This window comes from Lycorma delicatula, chromosome 9 (genome assembly GCF_047948215.1).
Source record: "Lycorma delicatula isolate Av1 chromosome 9, ASM4794821v1, whole genome shotgun sequence".
Lineage (NCBI taxonomy): Eukaryota > Metazoa > Arthropoda > Insecta > Hemiptera > Fulgoridae > Lycorma > Lycorma delicatula.
In genome coordinates, this window is record NC_134463.1 from 56680826 (window position 1) to 56708720 (window position 27895).

Here is a 27895-nt window from a genome sequence, read left to right on the forward strand (position 1 = left end):
GGGTGAAACTTACGAAAATGTATTATCTGCGACAGATGATGATTGTGATTATGATAACGAACCTGCTCACACGAAACGCTACGAAACTAAAAATGTTAACGAATTGTTAAACAAAGAAATCGACTTTTTTGTCAACACGGAGTCCTTGAATTTTTTTAAACGATTCGAACTTGCGACTAGCTTTCTAGAAATTGATCCATGTAAGTGGAGCGAAAACGAAAATTATTTGGCTGCTTTGAATTGTGTTAAAAATCTAAAGGTCGTCAATGACTGCTCAGAAAGAATGGTTAAGTTGGTGAAAGAATTTAGATGTAAATTCATTAGAGATGAAAGTCAATTGTAATATATACTACAAATTGTAAATGATCATCGCAAAAAACATCCAAATGTATATAATTACATTACATATGTAATGTATAATAATAGAAATAGAAATAAAAAAATTTTAACAACATTATTTGAATAATTATATACATGAATATAAAATATTTTAAATAAAATGAGAGTTGATCTTTTTGAATCTATCCTTGAGATTTTTTTTAATTGACAACGACTTCAACAGTTTTAATGTGTCAAAACAATTTTTTCACTTCAAATTCGTGTTCTCCGACCCCAAAAACCCTAATTAACGTTGTTTGTAATGTCTAACATTGATTTTTCTACATAAAAAAGCTAGTTGTCAATTAATTGGCAGCGATTTTGACAGTTTTAACTTGTCAAAATAAGTTTTTAACTTAAAATTCGTGTTCTCCGACCTCGAAAACCCTTATTAACGTTATTTGTAATGTCTACCATTGATTTTTATACATAAAAACGCTAGTTGTCAATTGATTGACAGCGATTTTGACAATGTGCCAAAATGAATTTTTTTACTTCAAATTCGTGTTCTCCGACCCCCAAAACCCTTATATACGTTATTTTTGAAGTTTTGTGATGAAACATGCAAGCGCTATATCGTAACGACTTGAAAATAACCTAAAACCCATGTTAAATCCCCTTTAAAATTCAAGTGGGGGATGACTTTTTTCGAACAGAAAGGATTCATCAACGCGTCAAAAATTTTGTTTTTGAGAGTACTTTTAAATCAGGGGGTGCACGTTTATCGACAAAAATTGTGCTCTATTTGGACCACTCTAATGTAGGTGCTGCACATTAATAATGAGATGACTAAACCAAATAAAGTGCAATAGAAACAACTATTCTGTGTATTAATGTATGTCTTAGAGATGACTAACATGGACTCATAATACACAATAATGAAATAAAATAATCAACTATTCCTAAAAGAGGTAACATTATTTACTTGTACCAAAGCATACAAAAGTAAAACACATTAGATAGCAAAACAGTTGAGCCTGTGAAAAAATACCTTACTATACTTCTTTGTTGTTTTAAATAAATTGACCATTTATTTAAAATTAAATTAAAACATTTTTTGAATGTTAAATCTTTGATAAATATCACTTTCCAATTACATGAAAATTTTCTTTCACAGGACATTTTAGAGATACTTATGTAGTGTTTTCTTCATTGGAGTTACCAATGGAATTGTTGTTTGTATCTGCCATAAAAAGGTTTGTAAATTTCTTTAAAATTTAGCCAAATAAAATATTTGACATTCATTATGTTTGTTGATTTAATATGTTGCTTTTGTAAAATTTAGTCAGTTTTTAGATTTCCTTTTGTTCAAGGCACACTGGAATCTTGGTTTTTCTGTGCCAAATAAATATAACACTTTTATTTTATGATTAAAATCATTTCTTTTAAATATACATTTTACCACCCTTGCTGAGCACAGAGCAGTTAACTGCCCTAATAAGACCATGCCTGCAAAGTACGCTCCCTGTACCTTAGTAATGACCGCCCTCGAAAGCTTCCCCCAATTCAATGACCTTATTGAATGCTTACGCCTGAGGCAGTTAAACCTGTCTTATTCCTGGGCGGCCATCAATGAAGCAATAAGGATCCTTGAGGAATACTACTTCGAGGTCCTCATGGTCCAGAATAGGTTGGTCGGCTTCTACGAGGTTGATGTTATTCAATCTCGTGGGGGACGGCCGCTCTCTGCGATCGTGGTCAGCTTGGTCTCGTTGGGTGTCTTCTGCATGCCCCAGTTTTCTGACGAGCAGTTCACCGTTATGCGAGTCAAACTGAATTCTAGGGGTACTCTCTCGATGTCGTATTGGTGTCGGGATACTTACAGCTTGGATGGAATATCGATGACTTATTGGCGAAATTGGGGCGGATTCTGGACGGTTTCCCGGGTATCAGAGTGCTGGTTGCTCTGGACGCTAACGCCAAGTCTTCCGCCTGGGGTTCACCACTCACTGACCCCAGAGGCACTGGTCTCGCACAGTTCCTTGAAGCCAGAAACCTCTACTTCCTTAACGAGGCAGAATAACAATTGACTTTCTCTTCTGAACTGGGGAAAGTTACATCGACATAACCTTGGTGACGGGCGATCTGCTTAGTTGTACGAGTAGTTGGACTGTCTGGCCCGAGGCCAGTGTGAGTGATCATAGGCTTATAACCTATAATATCGCTTACGCTGGCGGTCCAAGAGATCCAGATTCGAGTCGCTATAACCTAAGGGGTCTGGATTAGGACAGACTGCGGCGCGAGTGTGCGGCTGCCTTACAGGGGTTGGAATGACGCATGGAGCACAGGGAGAAGATGAAATTGATGGCTGAGCAACTCGGCCGGACCATCAAGACTGGTTTCGGTAGGAAACCACGACGGCCTCGACCAACGGACGGACCCTTGGATAGTAGCCAGTCCTTTGATCTGTGACTGCCTGGAGCCGTCACAACCTCCGCTTCCGAGGAGCCGTCTGTTAGCCGCAGGCGGAGACCTGGGAAAAAGTGATGGTCCTCTGACCTTAGCGTGCTGCGTGCAAGATTTAGGTCCACTAGGAGAAGATATCAGTGTCGCCCTCTAACGGGGATTATCTTTGACGACGTACGCACTGAGATTCTGTGGATCTACCGGCGTGTCCGTAGTGAGTACGTTCATGCCATCAAGGAAGCCAAACTCAAGTTGGCAAGACTTCATGTGCGAGTTGCAGTGCAATCCCTGGCAGCTCGCGAAGTCATGTTACCGGCCAAAGCCATTGCACGAGCTGTCCAGTGTTCGATGCGGGTGTGGTGGTCGTGACAACACTTTAACATCTGTGGCGACTTACCAGCCGTTCCTGGACACTGTTTCCGGATGCTCCGGAGAGTGAAGCAGAAGTCGGCGTTAGGGCAGATGAGACACCATTCCCTGGCTCTAGGAAAACATCGATGTGAACTATTTTCTAAATCGAGGCCAGTATGGCTTCATGAAAGGGGTTGGCACCAAGGACTACACCTTAAATGCTCTTGTCGAGGTGGAAAGCGCCGACTGTAAATATGTTTTGGCAATTTTTACTGACATAGAGGCAGCATTTCCTTCCTTGTGTTGCAAGTTCTGTCCTCTATGAGTTGGAACGCCACAATGTTCCCATAGCCCTTCAGGCCGTAGTACGTGACTAGTTGTCTAACCACACGGCTCGGTGGAGTTTTGGGACTGACTTTCCCAGAAGGGGTCACGGCCCATGTTTTCGCAGATGACTGTCTCCTGATAGTTATTGGTAACTCTCGACCGCAGCTAGAAGAGCGAGCGTAGGCAAATTTGTCAACCACAAAGGGCTGGATGGACATTCAAAATTTAAAGATTTCTGTGCCAAGATGAATTTTATGCTTCTCAAGGGTGCAGACAAATTATCATACAGTCGTAACACCCGTATTAAGCATAAAGGCTGCTATTCAGCCGAGTGAGAGTTTATAAGTAGCTAGGTGTTTTTTTTTTTATGAGAAGTTGCTGTTTAGCAACCACATTAGGCAAGTAGCGGCGGACGCCGTCTCTGTGATGCACAAGTTTAGAAGGATTGCTCGAAAGGATTCCGAGCTGCTGGGCCGTCATTTGTACATGGTGTACCGAGGTATCTTTGAAAGTATGACCTCTTACGCCGCGTCCGTTTGGGCGCATAGGTTTGAAAGAAATCGAGCACTTATTCAAAATTTAAGGAGTGCTCAGCGCAGAGCCATAAGTGTATGCACTGGTGTTTTTAAAACAACCTCCTACGAGGTTACCATTGTACTGGGAAAGGCTCTTCCAATCAATTTAGTGGTGAAAGTTCGGGCGGTCATGTGGATATTGCGAAGAGGCAGGGAGGTCGAGGCTGAGCCGGGCCTGTACCAGAGTGGAATGGTGATTTCAGTGCACCAGTTCTAAACTTTGAACAGTTGCCCATCTCCCGTCTGTGGAGGAGGCTTTACAGCCTCGCGATAGAAGCATGGCTGCAATAATGACACACCAAGACTAAGGGAAGGTCCTTGTATAGATTTATACAGGATCTGGAGGATAGTATGCCTCTCCTTCGTTTTTAAGGGCAATGGGAAAAGTGCTCTTCGACCATGTAAATTTAAACCAATATTTGTTTCAGTTCTGCCTGCAGCTGATAAGCTGTGCATCTGAGGGGAGGTCCAGTCGAAGGAACATATGATGTTTGACTGCCCAGATCTTGGGGGGCCAGAACTAAGGCCAACCTGGAACTTAGAGGTCAAGGGGAAAATTGGCCACTCACAAGCGGCGAGTCAATGTGGCGAGAGCCGCATTGCCGGACCATGTTGGTGTTCCTTGGTGCGGTTGCTTTATTCAACCGATATCAGTAGTTTACCTAAGTGAAAAGACTCCTACCACGCTGCTGTAGTAAGCTAACTGAGAGATATGGCTGGCTACCAACCAGATTAAGGCTCCAAGCACTTTAATGGTGGATAGGTATTTGCTGGCATTCAACGGCCTAGGCATGGCAGTGAATTGCTGTTTTTAACGAGATAAATTTAATTATTGATAGCCATATATGTTTTAGTAGTTGAGGTTGCACCTACTAATTTTAATGATATATGACAAATGGGCGGTGGAACATGCAAGCGAGTGATGTATGGCACACCATGCTTATTCCACTCATGCTTTTAGGTTAGCTCTAGGAGCTAGTTAGGACACTGGTTGCTAAACTGTTTTGAGGCTCAGTAGCCATTCATGGCACAGACATTTGGTCTTATGCTTAGGGCGACCAAATTGGGTGGTGGCGGTAGAAATGCCAATCAAACCAAATAGTTCATACTTTTTTCTTTAATATTATTTTAAGCTTATTTTATACTAAAATATTATTTTAAACTTGTTTTATAGACATATATGTTCACTTTGTCATATTACCATGTTTATTAAGTTTCCACTTACTAAAAATATTATAATACAAAAGATCTTTAATATAAAATGTTTAATTTTGGTTAAGTTATTGTCAAGGAATTTTTTTTTAAAAAGAGAGTAAAAAAATATTTTAATTATCAATCTCTACGATAATTATTAAACTGAATAGTGTTAGAAAGGGGGTGCACAACCAAAGGATCTGGTAACTTGAAATCTAATAGGTATGTTATCTATATGAAATATAGAAAGACTGAAGCTTGAGATTTAGCTTGCGATTGTTCTATATTTCTGCGAACAACCTTTCTGTTCTTTCCTTTTACCACTCCTATTAGAATGTAGCTGGATTCATATAATTTTATAATTCCCAAAACAATTTTTATATATAGAAAAACAGTTTTTCTATATAATTTCTGATAATACAGTTTTTCTTTATATACAGTATTTCTTTTACTGCCATTATTTTGTATGTGTAAATCACACATATTGATGACTTACATATACAGAATATTCTTTTGATCTTGAAAGGGGAATGAAGACACAAGAGGGATCTTCAAGAATTTACTTATTAATTTTGAAATATATCCATATATTGTACATACTTTTAAAGTTTCTCAATGCCCAGAAATTCACCCAAAATTAAAAAAACTGTCTACTTCTGCAACTTCCATATATTCAAGCAGCCATTAATCTTTTTGACAAACTGGGAAATGTTGTTTCACAAGATTTGTCTGTTTGAGAAGCAAACTAATTGCAAATTTAACTGGTACTACTTTGTAAGTGGTTTCCACTTCTCTCAAGCATTTTTTAAACAATGGAAAACTTATGGGTCTAAGGACATAGACATAAAACAATAAATCTTGCCTCTCTTAGAGATAAATACCTGTGAAGCTCTCCAAGCCTCTGAAATATTACTATATTGATTCTAAATATCTATAGAACTGCAGGATGGTTATCAGGCTAGTTCTGCCATTACAGGAAGATGGAAATCTCAATTTCTCAATTGCAAACTTAATTTTATTAACACTGATAATGTCACATACCAAATGCCAGCTTTCCTGGGAAGCTATAAGCCAGCACCTGCCACCACCTGAGTCCTTAGGTTCCAACAAATCACAAGAAAGTCAGTTCTGAAAATTAACTCCAGTCTCCGCTCCCCTCTCTCCAAAATTTTGTTGTCCAAAAACCCCAATAAGTCCACCAATTACAGGTGAGGACTTATATACAAGGATCTTCTGTCTTGACGCTACAAAAATAAGATTTCTCACAGATAGAGATTCAGGATTACCATTCAGTGTAATGGATTTTATTTTTTTGGGGGGCAGAAAAGGCCTGATGGCTTTCTCAGGTCTTACAAAATTTTTTAGTATGAAGAGGCATAATTCTTCTGGTCTCATTGAGATTACCTGCTTAATCACTAATTGCTTAAAGATTCAACACTCAATACAATGCAGTTTGAGAGAAAGCATCAATCATGGCTTCCTACAAAAAAAAATGAAAACACCACAGAAGTCAGCAAGATACCATACCCCATTACCCGTGTGCTTCAGCTTATAAGGAACTTATTGGATTCATAAAATATTTTACCCAAATTTATTTTTTTTAATCTCAAATTGCATGTCCACGTGGATTCAAGGTAACAAGGTAAATTTGTGCAGAAAAATTACATAAACGGAAGAATTTAATTAAAATGAGATGGTACATGACCCTATAAAGATATTTCTGTTATGTAATAAATAGTACTTTATGGTGTTGCAATCTAATTTATTAGATTATTTGATCACCGATGTAAACTTGAGTATATAATTTAATATTTTACACATCAATGCGACTCTTTGAAAAGCAATTTTCTTCTTCTTTACTAAACAGTGCTCTTTTAAAAGTTTCACTGACGCTACATAGATAATAAAACACTTTCGTAGTAATTGTTTACTGTATCAAAACAAAGAAATGATTTATATCTATATTTTCCTAAGCATCGATTCTCAATAACCTAATATTCTTGTCACAATTTAAAAAAGTTGTAAACGTATTAATGCTTAATAATGCTTTTTTAATTCACTTATTATAACTGCTATAAACAATAATGGGAATAAGTAATGATAATCAAGAACGACGAAATCAAAACGGACTATGCAAATTGATATCCGGTTTAAACATCTGATGCATGCGTTAGTTGTATATGTTGAGGTTCGGAGTGGATTAATTTTTACCATAGAATTATTACATTCTAATAACCGTAGAATTAATAAGTATTGATACGTTGTTCAATTATGAAGTTAAAAACTAAGAGTAACATCCGTACGGTTAAAACAAAGAAGCCAAAAGCGACAAATTTAAAGAAACTGAATGGTAATAAAACTAATTCTAAAATCAGTCCAGAACTTAATCTTGGTTTGAAACTCGAAAAATTGATAGAAAAAGGAATTAAAGTGAAAAAAATAGATAATGAAACTCGTGAAAAGAATTGTGTTACACAAACACCGAAAGGACAAAAATCATCTTCTACTACCATTAAAAATCGCACAAAAGTAGCAAAATTTGCCGGTGCGGGAGATTGTAAAAAAATTAATGTTACTAACAAATTTTCTTCCAGTTCCAACGAGAAACCTATGGTAAACACTTTGAGTCATGAGGTTAAAGGTTCTACTTCGACCACTGAAAAAGGAAAAGTACAAATTGCTGTTGTCAATGGCAAGGCGAAGAAGCGTAAAAGAAGTCGTCGTAAAAGATTTGTTGAGGTTGATGGCGAAAGAGTACGAATTACAAAATCGGAAATTAACGAAAATCAGGCAGCTCCTGTTGCGAGTAGGCTGAATTTAATGAAGGTATGTGATTATGTTATTAATTATTTATTATTTATTTATAGGATTACTGTTGTTTATAAATTCCCTGTCAGTAGATTATAGAAATTCTTGCACTGTTTTAACCATATTAGATGTCTTTCACACTTGCTAAACAAAAACTTTGTGAGTTGTGATCTTGTAGTAGCTACATTGTAGGATAATTCATGCCATATTGACTGTAAACAAGATTTGATAGAAGTGTTTCTAACGATTTATAATTATTTCTTTCTTTCTCAAATTATCAGACCATTGACTCATTGAAGATCTTTTATGCATAACAAAGAAAATTAGGAGCGTTACAAAATTCTACTTAGCTACATAGAATTTCTCTCATTTTAATAACATTACTTTTAATGAGTAGAACCAAAATAGATGAATAAAAGCAGTTTTAAATTTACATTTAAGATAGGTATGTCAGTTGCACAGATAATATTTATATTAGACCTACTGTTCTAGTATTTGTTATTCACAGCTTATTGGCTTGATTATTTTCTTAATGATAAATTTTAATACAGTTTGGATTTTTCACAAAAAACAAACCCATTTTATTTTACATTGATCATTACTCACCAAATTTGTCGTTCTAAATTGTTTTGTTTTCAAAAATTCATTATTTAAAAAAGTCCAGTAGTTAGAGAGCTCTTTGTTCAAAAGGATGGATATTGAATGAAGTTTATAATTTAGGGATGTTAAAATTTGTTAAAAAGCTAATATAATTTGTTAAAATTATCTAATAAGTAGTTATAGAAATATTTTCTTTAACAGTTAGTTTTATATGGGCGTAATATTCCTTTTGCCAAAAGAAAGTCAAAAAGAGGTTTATTTAATTTGTCATTGTTAAGTATAAAGATTATTTACATAAAATTGGATATATCAAGAAAGTTTCTTATACAATACAATTAGCCCTTTCTTGATTTTGTAACATTTGTGAAGTTAGTTACTAAGCTTAGACCGTTGATTTAAGATTTGTCTAGTATTGGTAGAGCAAGGGTACTTCATCTCGTACTGGGGAAACTATAGATCAATCCATTTGAAATGTCCCAGAAAAACATAACATGGTTGCATGACCAATTCAAAAAAAATTAAAATTTACTACTTCTTTCCTACATCTTTCAGGGAGTTAAAACTATTTTATTTTTTATTTAAGCCATTTACCTGTGGCGTCCATTTTTGTTAAGGTATGCACACCTATTCTTGTGATTGTAAGGGTTATGGAAAAATTCATAACTAAAAAACTATTGGTCCTGATGAAACAAAAAAATAATTTAATCATATTTTCCGAAGGTGAAAATTTGATCTAGTAGTTAGTTTATTTATCTATTTCTGTTGTTTCTATGAGAAAATTACCGATAAAATCGAACATTAAAAACAGTGAAATTTCACTTTCGGTAATTTTTTTCAAGAGGCAGGGAATGGCATACACAGTTTAAATTATTTTTTTATATGTAGGTATATGTTAATAGTTTTACCATAAATAATATTAATGGTGATATACTTACACCTAAATTTTTATGAATTTTTGAAAACTTAATTTTTACAAAAATTCTAATGTTGGCTTCAAATAACTCTGATGGGGCTGGTGATAAAAAAGCTCAAACATTCTTTAAGAGCTTGCTCTGATGTTATTTGCCCTAAGTTTTTAGAGTTCTTTTGGCACTGTACCATACTCTTTTTTAGGACATTGTTCTTTCATTGTTTTATATGAAATTCTATGAAAATAATGTAAAAATTTAACAGATTTTAAAATTTGCAAATATAATATTAAGTAAAACTTACTTATTTAATGAACACTTCCAAACACAGGATGAAAGTTGAGAGATACTGTAAAGATGTGAACAGGTCACTGACCAGCTTGTAACTGCAAAGCTAAATGATGCAACAAGCATAAATGAGCGTGTTGCAACATGAATTTTCCTGACAACTGGAAATGACTTAAAGCACCAGTTATAACATGAACACTGCAGTTGAATAGTTCAAACAAGTCTATTTCAACTGTAGTAATAAGTATAAAAATATTATTATAAAATATAAGTATAAAAATTTTTATATTATTTATGGTAAAACTACTAACATATACGAGGGTTATTTTTTTCAAGGTCCGATCGATCACGAAATAAAAACCCATGCAAAAATCGGATGAACCTTTGCGCAAATGTGTTGTGCAGCGTCTCTAGTATGGCCTTCAATTATGCCGCGTCACTTCGTTTAGTTCTGAACACTCAGCTAGCACGTAAACATGTCTACGACAACAGCATCTCCCGTCAAGTGTGTGTGGTAATTAGATTTCTTTTGAGGGGTGTAATGCAGCTGAAATTCATCGACGAATAAGTTATGTGTACGGTGAAACTGCAATGAGGGACAGCGAAGTGAGACAATGTTGCAGGACGTGCTGATGTTTATGATGCAGGCGGTCAGGGAAGGAAGCAAGTGTCAACCGATGAGCTCTTGAGCGAGTGGATGAGGCAATTCGAGAAAATCGTCAGTTCACAATTTCTACGAAGGGCAATTCAGAATAAGCAGAGAGGAGTGTTGTCATCAGGCATTGTCTTTCTCCATGACAATGCTTGGCCGCACACTGCAGCTGTAACAAAGAAGCTCCTGCAGCGTTTTCGTTGGGAAGTGTTTGATCACCCACCATACAGCCCGGACTTTGCTCCATTCGATTTTCACGTCTTTGCTCACATGAAACTGGCTAGGAGGACAACATTTTGGCACAGACATCGAGCTGCAGACCAGCATAGAAACATGGCTGAAAACACAGGCAGTTCCGTTCTATGACAAGGGTATTGGAAAGTTGGTACCACGCTATGACAAATGTCTAAATCTGAGTGACGACTATGTAGAGAAGTAGCGTAACTATGTAAGTACTTGTTACAAATAACAAATTTTTTATTTTCACTGTGGTTTTAATTTCATGACCGATCAGACCTTGAAAAAGAAAAAAACCCTTGTACCTATATATAAAATAATAATTCAAACTGTGTATGCCATCCCTGCCTCTTGAAAAAATTACTGAAAGTGAAATTTCACAGTTTTTCAAGTTCAACTTTATTACTAATTTTCTCTTAGAAAGGAGAGAGATAGGTAAATAAACCACTGGATAAATCTTTTACCTTTAGAAAATATAATTAAATTGCTTTTTGTTTCATCCTTCCAGCACCAATAGTTTTTTTAGTAATGATTTTTCTTTAAACCCTTACAATCACAAAAATAGGTGTGTGTACTGTAACAAAAATGGCCTCCCCAGGTAAATTGCTTCAATAAAAAATATTTGTAAGGTCATGAAACAAGTGGGTGTTTCAATTATTTTTTTAATTGGTCAAGCAACCACCCTTGGGTCACTTCAAATGGAATGACCCCTATGCATAATTGACTTTTTTTTGTTGGAAAATTTAAAAAACAAACAACCACAAAATCTTGTTTGTCTCAAATTTCTTGAACCAAGTATCCAGTTCTGCTGGAATTTTTTTAAAAAAGCAATGTTTATTGTTCATTATTAAATCTCTGACATATATTTTAATGAAAAATATGTGCTGGATGAAGTATTAAGTACCTATCAAAATATGAAAAGCAAGAGATTGGATAGGCCTGTAAAAAGTTGATAAAAAGTTCCAGTACTTGGAAATTTTAAACTAGAAGCTAAGTTTATCTATTACAAGATCTAACAAAAAAAAGATAGTTATATGAAAAGCCTATTTATTCCTTTATTATAGAGTTGTTAATTGTTAGAGATTATTTGTAATTGTTATAGAAATTAAAAATCTATTTTCGTACTTTTATTATGAAGATCATAGTTTAATTAGTGTTAACAGAAAACTGCTTGAAAGGAATACAAATGAAATATCAACCATTTCTTTGTTCCACAAATGTATATCTCATTCTTGGTTGATTAGTTTAGGAATAAATTGGCTGCACATTAGTAGACAAATTGAACTTCGTGTTTTAAGGTTTAAGGTCTGCCTTTTTTATCAAAGATGCAGCATTTGTGAAGCTTTAACAAATAGCAGACGTTTTAAACCCATGCAGTGAATTAGTCTACAGTAAAGAAACATTGTAATTAATTAGAGATGTAGGCCAGAGTAGACAAAAGAAAGGCAGTGTTTTTTCATTCTGTAAGTTGTCAAATCTTGTGCTTGTACATCAATCTTTTATAGCACATGGTGGTCACGATTGCAGGTGACATACTTTCAAAGAACATGCAGAAAATTCTACATGTTAATGGTTTTAAATATATAACAGCACTGAGTTCCAGTAATGAAAACAATCATTAATACAGGCATGTGTATAAATTTTATAGTTAGGCTATATAACCTGCCCATTTTGTATGCAGAATGTGAAAGTCTCTGGTTATGGATTATGTTTCTGGATAAGCAGCATTGCTCATAATCAGTAAAAGCAAAACAAATAATTTTTTTTTGTAAAATTGTTAATGAATAAAATAAACAATGAGCAACTTTTAAAACTTACTTAAATGTACATGAATGAGTATATGAGGTAAAACTTTAGAAATTTTTTAATTCCTCTTCATTAAAAAAAATCCAATATGCAAAATGTATTAAGTAAAACAGAGTTTGTAATACAGTAGGCATACTTGATTTGTAATGTAGTCTGTGTGTTTATAGCACATATTTGTTTTTATTTTGTTTTGTTACAGATAAAGGAAGCTGTTGTGTCATGTTTGAATAGTATAAAAAGTGTAGAAGTAAAGGATAAACTGCTAAGTGAACCTGATCCAATATATTTACAAATAAGTGTTATTAAGAAAGGAATTACCCCAAACCATTCAACACGTTTGTATGTATTGTTATTTATACTTTTCTTTTTACTCTAATTGTGCAATCTAAATTCTGAATGAATTCATTAAAATGAATATATAATGAAATTATATATAATATATAATCGAATTCTCTCTCTCAGTGTTATGATTTATATTTCTGAGTTATAGAATTTTATAAAGGGCTAATTAGCATAAATCATATTTCTGCTGTCCTGTATCTTAAATTTAATGTTCAAAACGATTTTTAGCTACTTAAAACAATACTGAGCTATTTGTAAGGCTAATGTAATATTTTTTTAATATTGGAAAGAGATATGTAATTTCACAAGCTCATATAGCAAGCTAATAAAGAAATCTAGGAGTATACATGTAGTAAATGTAATAACACTACATTTAGGAGAATAGATCCATATTTATACATTGATATAAAAAATGACATACATACATTACACATAACAGAATCAAGCTTTGCAACTCAATCATCACCACACACAAACAGAACATTCAGTCACACAGCAACCTGAGTATTTTAGACAGCACATAGAAACAAAGTTCTCAGTATGAAAAATATCAAATTTATAATTACTAAGCATGACCAAAACAACATATTAAACAATTACTTAAGATTAAATGCATTATTCTGTTGAACACTGAAAAGATCTTTTAACTTTCATAAGATAACCACCATTAACCATAGAACTCTACCAGATATATCATTGAAAAAGGTCCAGAGCTTCAAAAGTCCTGGAAGAGCAATTTTCATTCATTTTTTGTAATAACTTTTGTTAATATTAAGTGGATGGCTTCACAATGTGTTCCACGCTTAAGTGGAACTCCTTGTGATAGAAAGTACGATGCAAGGATCTGCTAGTGTACTAACTGGATTGATGTCAAAGTTACACCCTAGAACCCTTTTAATGTAGCTTTCACAATGAATAAAAATAGAACCATCATTAGGCCAATGAATGGACCTGACTCAGAAACAGTAGCCTCAAAGTTATGTTTCAATTCAGTTGTAATTTTCTTCGAAATATTTTTATCTTTACATTAACAGGTAATCTTCAGTAAACAATATTAACAGTATTTCTTGTTCTTCAAACATAGCAAAGAACCCTTACAAAGCCTAAAAAGTAGACCATTTTCTTGAACTAAACCAGGAGGAGACTCCATGTAAATTTCTTTTTGAATTTTTCCATTTAAAAATGCTATCTTTATATCGAACTGAACTGGATAATTCTGAATTTGTTGTAACTGCAATGGCTAGAACAATTCAAATTGTGTCAAAACTTGAGGTAGGTGAATAGTGAGTATTATAAAAATCTACTCCCTCCACTTTTTTGTAACCTTTAGCACACAGTTTTGCTTTAAAACATTTAATATTATCAGTAGGGAGATATTTTATTTTAAAAACTCACTTAGAGCCAGTGAATTTTTTGTCTTTGGGTAAATGCACTGTTTCCCATGTATTGTTCTTTTCAAATGATTTTATTTCTTATTGAATGGCATATCTCTGCTGTTCAGACTGAGTTGAGCTCATAGCCTATTGATAATTTAAAAGGCATCTGAAAATTTATGTAATTGACTTCATAGTGTTTAGGGCGATGAATGGCATCTCTTGGATGAAGAAAATGTTCACCTTTTTGAAGTACAGATTGTGTTTCTTTTTTGTGTATTTTCTGACATTTTTTTGTTCAATTCTGTTGTTTCTTTCTCTCCCCTCTTTTTTCCCAGATGATTGTATTGTTAATTCAGAATTTTAGTTGTATGATTTGGTTTAAAAACTGGTAGGTGTATTAAATTTTCATTAAAGGTTTTATTTCAATTGTTTTTAGAAATGGATATTAAAGTCTTTATTAATTGGTTGATATTTTTTTCATAGCCTACAAAAATCAACTTTTTGCTGTTTGGTTGTAATTTTTTTGCAATCAGGAATATGCATATATCCTTTAGAGATGAAAATCTTTAAATTTATGAGATAAGCCTTACTTCCTGTTCTCAGTTTGTGTGGAGTGGAGTTAAGAGCTTGAACAGTTGTTGCTTTGTTTATTATAAACAGCCATATTTACAGCTTCAGCCCATAGAGATAGGGGAACTTAATTTGGAATGTATCATTGATTGAGCAATTTCAACTATTGTGCACATATCTCATTTGATCTGCTGTTTTGTTCAGGTGTATAAGGGTGTTGTCTAAAGTTCAATTTCTTTCTGATTGAGGAAGTTTTTGGTTATATATTCAATCTATATTGAAAATTATGTTTATGTATTCAGTACCATTGTTTACCGTGAGTGATTTACTCTTAAACTCAAACTTATTTTCACATAAACTAACAAAGTTTTTGAAAAAGTTAAAGCGTCACTTTTGTGCTTCATGAACATAACTTATCAAAAACTACTAAAGTCTTTTAAATTAAATAAAATAATTAGCTCCACCAAGCAGTTCTGACGTTGGACCGCAGATGTTGCTAAATATCCTTTCACCAGACTTAAATGCTTTATAGCATGATTCACCAAAAGATAGTCTGTGTTGTTTTCCAAATTGACAAAATGAATGTCACTTGTTATTTCAAGATTATTTATTACCACTTTGTTTCTTAACTTTACAAAAACTTCAACATTTAAATGGCCTATGCTCATGCCAAATCCTACCTTTAGTGTCCATTTGAATAAAATTGTCTCCAGGCTGAATTATTGTTTGAAAGGCCATCTGAGAAACATTATTATTACTGCATACGGCAGTGGCCATAAGTCTTCCATTGCCATAAAAAAATATTAGCAGTATTATGTTTTTTTTATGATTTCATCTTCTTTTCAATTTTTATCTCTTCAGAAAATAATTTTTTCTTAAGGCTAGGTGCATACAGAACATTCCTCCCAAAAGCGGGTCAGGAGTTATTAATGAAACTGGACAACTCATCAGCTTCTGCACTAAAAACAGTAGCTTCATTATAAGAAGCTTTATTAGATCATTCACTCGCATAGTGGCCCCCCCCCCCTTTTTTTTTAAATGACTAACAAGTAATTTTAGATTTATCCATTATTCTACCATTCTTGCATTACCAGGTTTTCATTGACTGTTACTTGTAGAGAATTAGATTTTAGTTTCCCATGGTGAAATGATGGTCTTGACCCATGTCTTTTCTTGTTCTGATAAGAAGATACAACCAATGCTGTGTCATTTGTTCAAATTTGTATCAAGTAGCCGAGCAGGCAGGTTAGCCAAAGTTGTGTCTTTTTCATTCATTGAAAGCCATGCCTGCCTGAATTTATGATAATTTGAGGGCAGCGTACTAAGTACAAGTTAAAATGGTAGCGTCACTGATTGATTCACCTAAGTCTTTGATTTGCAAAGCTAAGTTTTCAACATTAATAATATGTTGTATTATGGTATTGTTATCAATTTTTAAAGCAACAATTTACTAAAATCCAATTTTTATTTGAAGATTGTATTTAATTTATTAAACATTTTCTTAGAAGAGTTGCAATTTTCCATGAGACACTTCAGATAACTCCTAACTCCATAGCAGCACTAATTGTAAACATGGTAACATCATCATCTTTGTCTAATTTTTCGCCATCGACTGACATTGATGGTTTCAGTTTAGTTCTATCAGTGAATTGATAAACACCTTTTGCTTTTAAAATGCTCACTACGTGAAATCTCCACTGAGAGAAATTTATTCCATTAAATTTACAAATGGAACTGACAGCTCTAATCCTGTCATTTTAACTTTTAAAGGTTTATTATGTTGCCGATCAACACAATAAATTTTAAATATAGAACACATCCATAACCAACCAATTTTACTATCAGATTAGGGTATTTTATTTAAATCATTTAGGGTGTTTACTGGTCCCATTACCTATTGAACAGATTAACAACAGATTCAGAGTAATATAAAAATAACAATCCAGATCATACTTGCACTTGCACAACATACATAAGTCACAGTTCTGCCAATCTATAATTACAAATATTTTGAGATAAAAAGAAATAAATGATTGAAATTTAGCCTGTGATGGAAAGGACCAAGTTTTGGGTTGAAATCATGTTACAGTATTTTAGCAAAGACAAAATAGTGCAATAAGTATGCTTTATTGTTGCATAGAGATGTATACCTGTTGTAGAGTTGTTTTAATGTGGAAGGTGCTCCCTGTGGAGTAATTCAGGGACTCTTGTTTTCTTTTTAAGTGGCTGTTCAGTAAGAGTAATTCTGAAGTGCTTGTTGAGTATAACCAACCTGTTAAAACTCTATTAAAATAAGATTTTACATTATTCTTCTGCCTAATGGGTATGGCACTAGGAATATACAGCTGTGTTTCTGTCCTGCAAAGCTTAAAATGAAACAGTTTAGTATTGATCTTAAGTTAATGCTTATTGAAATGGGAAATTTCTAAAATAAAATGTAACAAGCCAATTGCTACATTATTACATTGTAATAATAAATGATAATTAATTAACAATAATTGGTAATGTACCTTATATCTTCTGTATTCAATTTCAATGACTTAGAAATCCAAAAATCAAATTATTTTATTATTTACGTATTTTGATTCATGTTTTAATCTTATTTTGCAGTTTATTACCAAATACTCTCGTATCTGAAGGTGCAGATGTATGTCTTATTGTGAAAGATGAAAATAAAAAAGAACGAGCAAAAACTATTGAACGTTGTAAAGAATTGATGAGTAAAAATGGTATCAGCAGGGTCAAAATGGTAAATATCTTTTTCTCTTCCTTTTAATGTTATTTTTTTTTTTTCATGTTTAGTTCTTTGTACAGTGTGTTACCATAATCAGCCAATAAATACATGGCAACCTGCACTATTTGCTATTTTAAGTTTACTTGTTTAAAGTTAATATGTTTAGAGCTGGTATATATTATGTGACCTAATTATTGTACTACCATCATCATAAACAGAATGATAACATGCTGCCGCATGACAAACATGGTAACAATGATTTTGTATTATGCTGCTTCCATGTAGGCTACAGCACATGACGTAATATTCTTCTTGGCTTTTGGCAAAGCTAAGATGGTGGCGTAAGAATTTATTTGTTTAATTTTAGTACTAATATTTCACCCATTTATGACCAGGAAGTACTTTGTCCTTCAAAAATGGATCCAGGCTAAACGATTATGTGAGTGAAGTATATGCCATCTAGTCGTGATAGTAAATATGCTATAGTTTTACAGACCAAAACCGGAACCATTTTAAGATGTATTAAATGTTTTAGTAAGAGGAGTTGCAGAGAAGCATCCTTTTTTCTACTTGTAACTTGAATGAGGCAACGATCAAAGTAATAATTCAAATAGTTTTATGTATGCTAACAAAGAAGTGCCACTAGACGTTAATTAATATCAGCATAAAATAGAGTGGAGCTGCATTAGAAGGAATACTGAGGCTCCTTAAATAATCATAGAGCCAATGCAGTCACTGAAAATGTATGTTTTACTAGTACATTAGTAGACGCAAATCCCTCAAACTGCACATGGAGACTATATTAAACAAAAAATTTAATAGGTTATAATGTGGGTGGATCAGGATCCTTGAGGAAGAGATCTAATTTTTCTTTACTAGTGGATCATTTCAGAAATACTTACTTGAAACAAAACAAAGTTACTGAAGTGACTTGATTAAGAAAGAAAAAACAAAATAAAATAAACTGAGAACAAGAAAATATCTACATGGGTTAGTAAAGTAGAATTTATACAAGGTTGTTTAGTCGACTTAAGTTTCAACAAAAGATACTCAGCAATATTTTGGTGACAGTCAAAATTACTTAAAATTTATAGCTGACTTGAAATTGATATCTCAAAAGTTTAAGACCCGGAATAAACTGTTAGAGTTTAACAAAATTAAAGGTTACCAAAATATTATTTTAACTCAAATAATATTATTTATTTATAATATTATTATACCTCAAAAATATATCCTGTTCAATGTTTTGTCTTCTGCTTATCTTTTATTTTTTGCAGATATTGACATTTCATCAGGTATTAACAGAATATAAGCAGCATGAGATGCGTAGAAAATTGTGCAATGCGTATGACTACTTTCTTGCTGATAATAGATTATCTAAATTATTATCAAATCATTTAGGAAAACACTTCATATCGGGACGAAAGTAAGTATTATTGTCATCAAACAATCAGTATGCCGCTGCTGGACTAAGGTTTTTTGCTCAATCATTTTATGATTTCTCTATTATTGTCATTTGTGCTACTAAATTTGTTTTCTTAGTACAAAAAGAACTGCACAAATTTTAAAGCAAATAAATTAAAGGGTTTACAGAGTCCTTAAGATTTCACTTTATAGCAAAACAAAGAAATCTGGTTCATAATACAGTAGCATAAAATGTCTTTATCACAAGCACTGAAAATCATTTACCCCGTATACTGGTATTATGGAATTGAATCACAAGTACAACACATATATTATATTTTAAAGTTAAATATAATATAATATAATTTACATTTAAGTATAAATTTCACTTAAATGACGTTAGCAGTTTATGCCAGATATGGCCTAAAAGTGAATGTGTTTGTATGCTTAGCAAATGTAGGTTATCTTTCTTTCTTTTTCAGTGAGACCACCAGAAATTCATGTGTTTGTGTGTGCTTGAAAATGTTCTTATCCTATGCTTGTTCTAAGATGACCAATAAGGATGTTTTTACATCCACCAGTACTGTGTTTTATCATAAAGTCTTAGATCTTTTGTTCAGTTACTGTTATCTGGATCAGTGAGTTGGTAAAGCGGGATCATATTCATATTGAATGCCCCCCAGTCAATTTTTCTTTTATAGGTATTGAACTGAAATCACTAATGAAAAAGTTGGTTTGTTGTGCTGCAAATTACGTTTAACCCAACATATTCTGAATAAATTTCTATGAGCTTTTGATGATGTAATACCTATACTTTTTATATGTACTTGCTCACCAATTCTCTGTCATTTTTTTTCCTTTGTCATCAGTATTCAGCCATAATATTTTTTCTATTTTCCGTCCTTCTTTTATACATCATTTCTTGTCCAATGCCATTTCTGTAACTTATTTGTTCTTGGTGTCAGATTGATTTGAATTACCTGTTTAAGTTTTCTGTTACAATTTGGAAAACCTAGTCAGTGTTTCTGTTCATTGTTGTATTGTCAGTAATAACTCCAGTTTTTCTGGAAATGCAAAAAAATTGGGTGCATTTTATGATTTTTCAGGATGAAAATTATGTTTCTTGTTTAAACAGACATTTTTACCTCTAATTAGAGTCAGGTTGAAAGAGTACAGTTTATTCAAATACTTCCACATAAGCAAACAATTCCACTTACGTCTTGCTTATCCTATTTTTACATTTTGGGTTCTATAGATCAGACTGGTAATATGCGTACTAAAGATGCCAGGTTTTTAGAGACAGTACATCCTTGTTAATAGAGGTGCCATCCTTGTTAATAATAGTGATTCTGTTTGGTGGCATCTTACGAGTGAAGTTCTTACCTGGTAAAGTCAAGGGTCTAATCAAATAAATTATGATAACAATAAAGAAAAATTCCTTACAAAATAATCATAGTTATTTTCAAATCTCTAAATGACAACCACATTAACGGCAATCATATCTCTTATACTATTATTTTAATATAATTCTCTTTTGTTAACTAATTTATTTTTATTGTAAACAAAATGACACCTTAGTACTTCAAATAATTTAAAATTATTACATTTAGTCAATGCTCAAATTTAATAACTGAAAAATAATTATTAAAAAAAAGAAGAAATATATCATACAAGATCTGTTCAGAAAATAACCCAACTTTATTTTTTTTTATTCTTTATTAATAATTTTACAGCTTATTGGCCCTTGCCCCTTCAAAGTATTCACACACATTTTCCAGCAGTATTTCCACTTGGACTGCTAATGCAGTCCTGGATAGCTTCATTTGAAGTGGCCTTTAAGGTCTGTGATGAATTTACTTCTAGTTTCAAAACAGTGCCCTTTCATCACTGATTTTAATTACAGAAACCAGAAAAAATTGCAACGAGCCAGGTCTGGTGAGTAGGGAGTCTGAGGATGGATTGTCATCTGATTTTTGACACAAAACTGATGAATTGACAAAGCTGAGTGTGCAGGCGCATTGTCATGGTGAATTAACCATGAGTTGTCCCGCCACAACTCTGGTCTCTTTTTGCAAATTTTTCATGTAATCGTTGTAAAGCACCTTAATGGTATGCACGGTTCACTGTTTCACCTCTAGGCAAGAATTCAAAATGCACAATTCTATTACAATCGAAAAAACAGGGAGCGTCATTTTGATATTGGATCAAGACTGACACGTGCTTTCTTGGGGCATGAAGAGCCTTTACCAATCCATTGTGATGATTAAACTTTGTTCTCAGTGTTGTAGCCGTACCCAGTTATTGTCTCCTTTATATTCCTTTGCATAAATGTTTCATTGTCATTGGCTTGTTCAAGAAGTTGCTGACAAACATCCACTCTATATTCTTTCTGCTGTGTTCGGTCATCAGACAAGGAACAAACATTGCTGCAACTCTATGCATGTTCAATTTTTCAGTCAAAATGTCATGTCATGATCCAATTGAGATGCTAACTTTTTCTACAAGTTCCCTGACAATCAATCGGTGATTTGCATGCACCAGATGGTTGATTTTCTGAACGTGGGTGTCATCAGTTGAAGTTAAAGGCCTTCCTGGTCGAGGGTCATCGTCAGTTTACTGACAACCACTTTTAAATCATGAAAACCATTCTAACATTGCATACAACTTAGACCATCATCTTCGTAAGCTTGTTTCAAAAGTTGAAACGTTTCTGTGAAAATTTTTGCCCAGTTTCAAGCAAAATTTTATCTTTTATCTTTGTTTCCAAAAATTGCACATTACAAAAATCGCTACTAACACAAGCATGCTGCACTCAAATAACAGTAACATGAAAACTAAACGAGATATCAACAATCTAAGAACATTTGGTTACAGAGGAAATTATGTGGAATACAATGCTCCAACTGCACATCGCTGAATATCTCCTTCACATGTAATTTAAAATGTTTGGTTATTTTTTGAACAGACCTCATATTTTGTCTCGCCATGAACATTTTTTAAAATAAAGTTAGCTTGAAATTTTTGTTGAAGATTTTTAAGCTAGGTAATCATAAATAGCTAACTAATATAAATTTTATTATTATTTTTGTTTGGCTTTTTCTTTTTTCAAGATTGCCAGTGTGTGTTGATCTTAATCGAAGTGATTTAAAGAAACATTTTGACAGTGCTCTTTCTAAAACATGTATGAAAATTACTCAGCATCAAGATATGTTTTCATGTATTGTAAGTATAATTAATATTACATTGTCATCACTAGATTTATGAGAACATTAGTACTGTACAAAGGAAATAAGATAATGTATATTTCTCGCATATATGAGCATTCTATGCAGGAATATAATTTCTTTATAGAATATGTCATAACATTATATTTAGAAAAAAAGTTTATTGTCAGTTTTAAAATTGCTAACGAGATAAGACTGGAGAACTCCAAAATACAGAGTGATTCAAAGAAACAGGAAATTTTGAAAGGTGTGTTGGTAGCCGTGGGCGATTGGTACCACTTGATAAGTGGCGCCAGCCTCTCTAACCTAACCTGCCATTTAGTTGTTATGGATCCTTGGAGTGGTGCGCAACGTGCATTTGCTATCAAAGCATTTTACAAAAACAATGACAGTGTGGAGGGAGCGCGTAGAGAATTTCACCGTCATTTTAATCTGGGATGGCACGACCTTGTTCCATCAGCACATGCAATTAAAACATGGATATCTAATTTTGAGGAAACTGGTTCAGCAATGAAAAAGAAACCTTCAGGCCGTGAGCAAACCATCCGTACACCACAGAATGTTCAAGCTTTACAAGATGATGTCACACGAAGTACACATCAGTCAATCTGTCATCTCTCAGCATCTTTACAATTGCATAGTTCAAGTGTTCGAAGAATTTTAGTGAAGGACTTGCAATACCATCCATACAAGTTGCAGATCGTCCAGGAACTGAAACCGAACGATGCAGTTGTGCGAGCACAATTCTTTAATGTAATGCTTCAGAAGATAAATGATAACAAAGAGTTTGTTCACGAACTGTGGATGTCAAACAAAGCGCATTTCCACCTCAGTGGATTTGTTAACAAGCAAAATTTCAGATACTGGGCACAAGAAAATCCTACGCAGCTACACCAGCGTCCATTGCACAGCCAGAAAGTAACCGTGTGGTGTGCTATGTCATCTTACGGTGTTATAGGCCCTTATTTTTTTTGAGGATGACAACAGTCTTGCGATTGCAGTGAAGTCAGCTCGTTACGTAGCCATGCTTGAAACCTTTGTTGTGGAACAACAAAAGAGATTTCTACCAATTCTTAACACAGCCTGGTTTCAACAAGACGGAGCAACGTCACATAACTGCACGAATATAGATGGCAGCTGTACGCTGATTGTTTGGACAACGTGTCATTTCACGAAATGGTGACATTAGATGGCCTCCAGATCACCTGATCTCTCAGCTTGCTATTACTTTTTGTGGGGGTCACCCCACAAAAGAACTGAAGGCAAAGATCCGAGAAGCAATTGCGGAAATTCCAGTTGAGATGTTACGTCAAACCATGAACAATTTAACGAAGAGACTTCGTGAGTGTTTACGTAGAAGAGGAGGTCACTTGCAAGATGTCATCTTTAAAAAATAAACTAAAATGTATGTATCCTGAAATGGCAACATTTGTACAATTACATGAAATAGAATTTTCTAAAAAAAAATTTTCATTAACGTTATTTAATTTTTTTAATTTCCCGTTTCTTTGAATCACCTGTATAAGATCATATAGCAAATTTATTGCCACTGCAACCCAAGAGTGAAATCTTAATCTGCCAGATTTCTTTAAATACTACATACACCAAGCACACTGATTCAGCTACAGATACAAGGGACATATACACTGACATTTCACACAGTAAAATCAGTTTTTGCAAATCATTTCATTGAAAAAGAACTAATATACAGAGTTATTACCACAATGTCCAATTTTTACATGATCTAAGAAAAACTAAGATTTCGATCCTCTTGCACAATAATATATGTAATTTAACAAAAACAGCATATTAAACAAGGACAACATTGATTAAATGTTATTTGATATACACTTTGATTTATTCTAACTCTTAGAAAATCTATGGACATTCCTTTAAAGAAGATGCCAATTGTTAAATGTGTAATATCTTTAGAAGAAAAAACTTTCATTGTGAAGAGCAAGTTGTTTTAATATTTAATGATTTTTAAGTAGTTTCATGTTTTATCATGATGTTCATCCAGTGTTGTTTTTAATACCTAATTTAGAATGAATTATAGTGAAATTAAGTGACCATTTGTTTTTGTAACATGTTTTGCCTGTCTGTAAATATAAAATTAAATTTAAGAGACAAAAAAGATTGTATGATTTGAATTTTGGAACCTTCAGTGTTTTAGTTTTATCTTTTTCTGTAATTTAAAAAAAAATAGTTCACTAATGAACTGAAACTATATGTTAAGAGAGTTTTTCAAGGAATAATGGAAGAGGCGAAGGCTATATTCATTCAACCATTTTTATTAACTCATCCTAATTAGGTTAAGTATTTGGGTCGTACAATCAGATTAAGTTTTTTACACCAGGAATAAATTTGTTATGGCATTTGAAAGGAAAAAATTAATTAATTTAATTAATAATTTACTTTGTGCAACTCAAAATATTTAAATTGATGTGATCAACAGTAGTAGTTACTGGTTTTTTCCAGAGAAAATCTGTATGGGACACGTGACATAATGGAACTAAGAAATTTAAAAAGTGGCTATTTTATTTTATTCTTCCATTAATTGTAGGCAAGAAATTCTGCTGCATTAAATTTTTTATTTACTTTTATAAATGCCAGGATAAGCTACTTTTCATTTCTCAATACGTATAATTTCACTGTTGGAAACGTCTTCATCAGTTAATCATTGATTTCAAAAAGTTTATTTTAATAAAATTACTCAGTCATACTGCTCTTATGATAAGAATTGAAACTTTTCAATTAATGCAGATCTCATGTTGATCCAGTAGTTTTTTTATTCATTATTTAAATTATTTTAGCAATTATTCATATAATCTATTTTAACACATAGGCATCATAAATCAAAATTTGAATTGCATGCAATTTTTGTTATAATTTTAAATAAAGACTAATCAGATTCAGCTGCAGTTTTTAATTCTGTTAATTTTTTTAAGAATTCTTTTGAAAATTATGTAAAGATTTCCTATTATTTTTGTCAGTTACATCATCATTCAAAGTCCTTTACTCAAAATTTGGATTCATTTTCTTCTATAACTTAAGAGGAAAACAATATATTTTTTTTTTTTGTCTTATGTCCAGTAATTTGACTGGTTTGATGCAGCTCCAAGATTCCCCATCTACTGCTAGTCATTGCATTTTGGTATACCCCCTACATCCTACATCCCTAACAATTTGTATTACAATCATTGCCTGCCTGCACAATTTTTCCCCTCTACCCATTCCTCCAATATTAAAACGACCATTCCAGAATGCCTTAATATGTAGCCTATAAGTCTGTCTCTTCTTTCGACTACGTTTTTCCAAATGCTTCTTTCTTCATCAATTTGCCACACACCTCTTCATTTGTCACTTTATCCACCCATCTGATTTTTAAAATTCTCCTATAGCATCACATTTTAAAAGCTTCTAATCTTTTCTTCTCAGATATTTTGATCGTTTCACTTCCATATAAAGCTACGCTCCAAACATATACTTTCAAAAATATTTTCCTAATGTTTAAATTAATTTTTGATGTAAACAAATTATAATTCTGATTGAAGGCTTGTTTCACCTGTGTTATTCAGTATTTTATATAATTTCTGTTTCGTCCATCTGTAGTAGTTCACTTCCTAAATAAAAAAGTTCTTCTACCTCTGTAATCTTTCTCTCCCTGTTTTTACATCAGTGGTCCCCCTCCATTATTTCTAGTACATTTCATTACTTTCATTTTGTTCTTGTTTATTTTCATGCAGGAGTTCTTACGTAGGACTTCATCCATGTCGTTTCATTGTTTGTTCCAAATCCTAAATCTTTTTACTCTCGGCTAGAATTACTATATCATCAGCAAATCGTAGCATCTTTATCTTTTCACCTTGAACTGTTACTCCAGATCTAAATTGTTCTTTAACATCATTAACTGCTAGTTCTATGTAAAGATTAACCTTTCTAAATCCGCATGGGTCACGAGTCTTCTTTCGTGAGTTACTAATTACGTGCGCGAAAAATTGTAATTTGTCGGAAAAAATAGAAAAAAATACAGGTTATAGAAAAAGGATTCATAGATTCAAAAAACTGAACCGTATGTCTGTGTGATTTTTTTTACGTATGTTACAGCTGAAAATCCGACAAGCATAAAAAAATTTGGAAACAATATGTGACTTTCTTCGTTTAACCCTTTCCAGAGCAAAAATTTTTTTATCGGAAAAAAATTTTTATACACAGTTTTATACAGCACATTTCGCAGATAAAAAATAAATAAATTTGGCCCAAATCGGGCCAAATTTGAGTAAGATAAAATGAAAACTAACGTGAATGGCGAGACCGGGACACGTGGGGTCGCTTGGCAACAATGCGAAAATGATAAAATTCAGCCCCACCCTGCTGGAGTGATATAAAGTGACAATTTATTCTCATTCTCCTCCTATCTTTGTTCTATACATTGAGTAATGGTACAAGCTTTTTGGACAAAAGGCTAAGCCTACACAAGAGTTTGCGTAAACGTTGACAAAAAATCCCCCTCCCACTTGTAACTCGACCAACTCTGTTAGAAATAACACTAACCGAATGATCCCGATGTTGCTACGCTCTACGAAAACGAACGATTCCTACTGAATACAAAGCTAACGTATGAGGTTGCAGTGGAAGATGTTTTTCATAGCATATTCACACGACCGGCTTCCTTCGCTGGCCTCAGTGATGCAACTTCAAATTTCTATAACAAAATTTCCCTTTACAATGTACAGATACAAACTACATAACGTTAAAGATTGAAATCTGTTCTTTCCAACGATAATAACAGCTTATGAATAGAACGATCGGTTCATATTTTACAGGCGGCAAAAGAATAGCCTTTCAAATCCCTGTTATTGGGTTAACGGCATTTAACAGGTTAAAGAGTAACAGGGACAGGGAACATCCTTGTCAAACTTCATTTTTTATTACGGCTTCTTTCTTATGTTCTTCAATTATTACTGTAGCTGTTTGGTTTCGGTAGCTATTGTTCTTCTATCTCTGTATTTGAACCCTAATTTTTTTAAAATGCTGATCATTTTATTCTGGTCCACATTATTGAATACCTTTTCTAGATCTATAAATGCAAAGTATGTTGGTTTTTTCTTTAATCTTCCTTCTACTATTAATATCAGCACTAAAATTGCTTTCCCTATCCCTATACCTTTCCTGAAACAAATTGGTCTTCCCCTAAACTTCTTCTACTCTTCTCTCAATTCTTCTGCACAGAATTCTAGTTCAAATTTTTTATGCGTGACTAGTTAAGCTAATTGTTCTGTATTCTTCACATTTATCTGCTCCTGCTTTCTTTGGTATCACGACTATAACACTTTTTGAAGTCTGACAGAAGTTTCCCTTTTTCGTAGATATTGCACCAGTTAGTATAATCTATCGCTTCCTCAACTGCACTGAACAGTAATTCTGCAGGTATTCCGTTTATTCCAGGAGTGTTTCTCCCCTTTCATCCTTTTTGACTTCCTCCTCTTTCTCTATAACACCATTTTCTAATTCATTCCCCCCCCCCCCACGTATAACTCTTCAATATATTCCACCCACCTAGCAACCTTTCCTTTTGTATTATAAATTTGTGTACCATCTTTGTTTAATGTATTATTATATTTTAATTTATATACAACAAAATTTTCCTTAACTTTCATGTCTGCTATTTACCATGTTCATTTCTCTTTCTGCTTCTGAACACTTTTCTTTAAT

The 27895-nt window shown here is 33.4% G+C and overlaps 1 protein-coding gene across 2 annotated transcripts in view; it reads left to right on the plus strand.

The window, feature by feature from the left end:
- The first annotated feature begins 7379 nt into the window (after positions 1 to 7379).
- Positions 7380 to 27895, plus strand: part of LOC142330064 (uncharacterized) — a 43098-nt gene continuing 22582 nt past the window's right edge. For both annotated transcript variants that reach the window (XR_012757671.1, XM_075375097.1), the window contains exons 1-5: positions 7380 to 8057; positions 12730 to 12869; positions 17429 to 17567; positions 18830 to 18978; positions 22067 to 22178. Coding sequence is in view for 1 of the 2 variants with exons in the window: in XM_075375097.1 (XP_075231212.1) it covers positions 7503 to 8057; positions 12730 to 12869; positions 17429 to 17567; positions 18830 to 18978; positions 22067 to 22178 (1095 nt within the window). In the remaining variant the exon portion in view is untranslated. The remainder of the gene's footprint in view (positions 8058 to 12729; positions 12870 to 17428; positions 17568 to 18829; positions 18979 to 22066; positions 22179 to 27895) is intronic.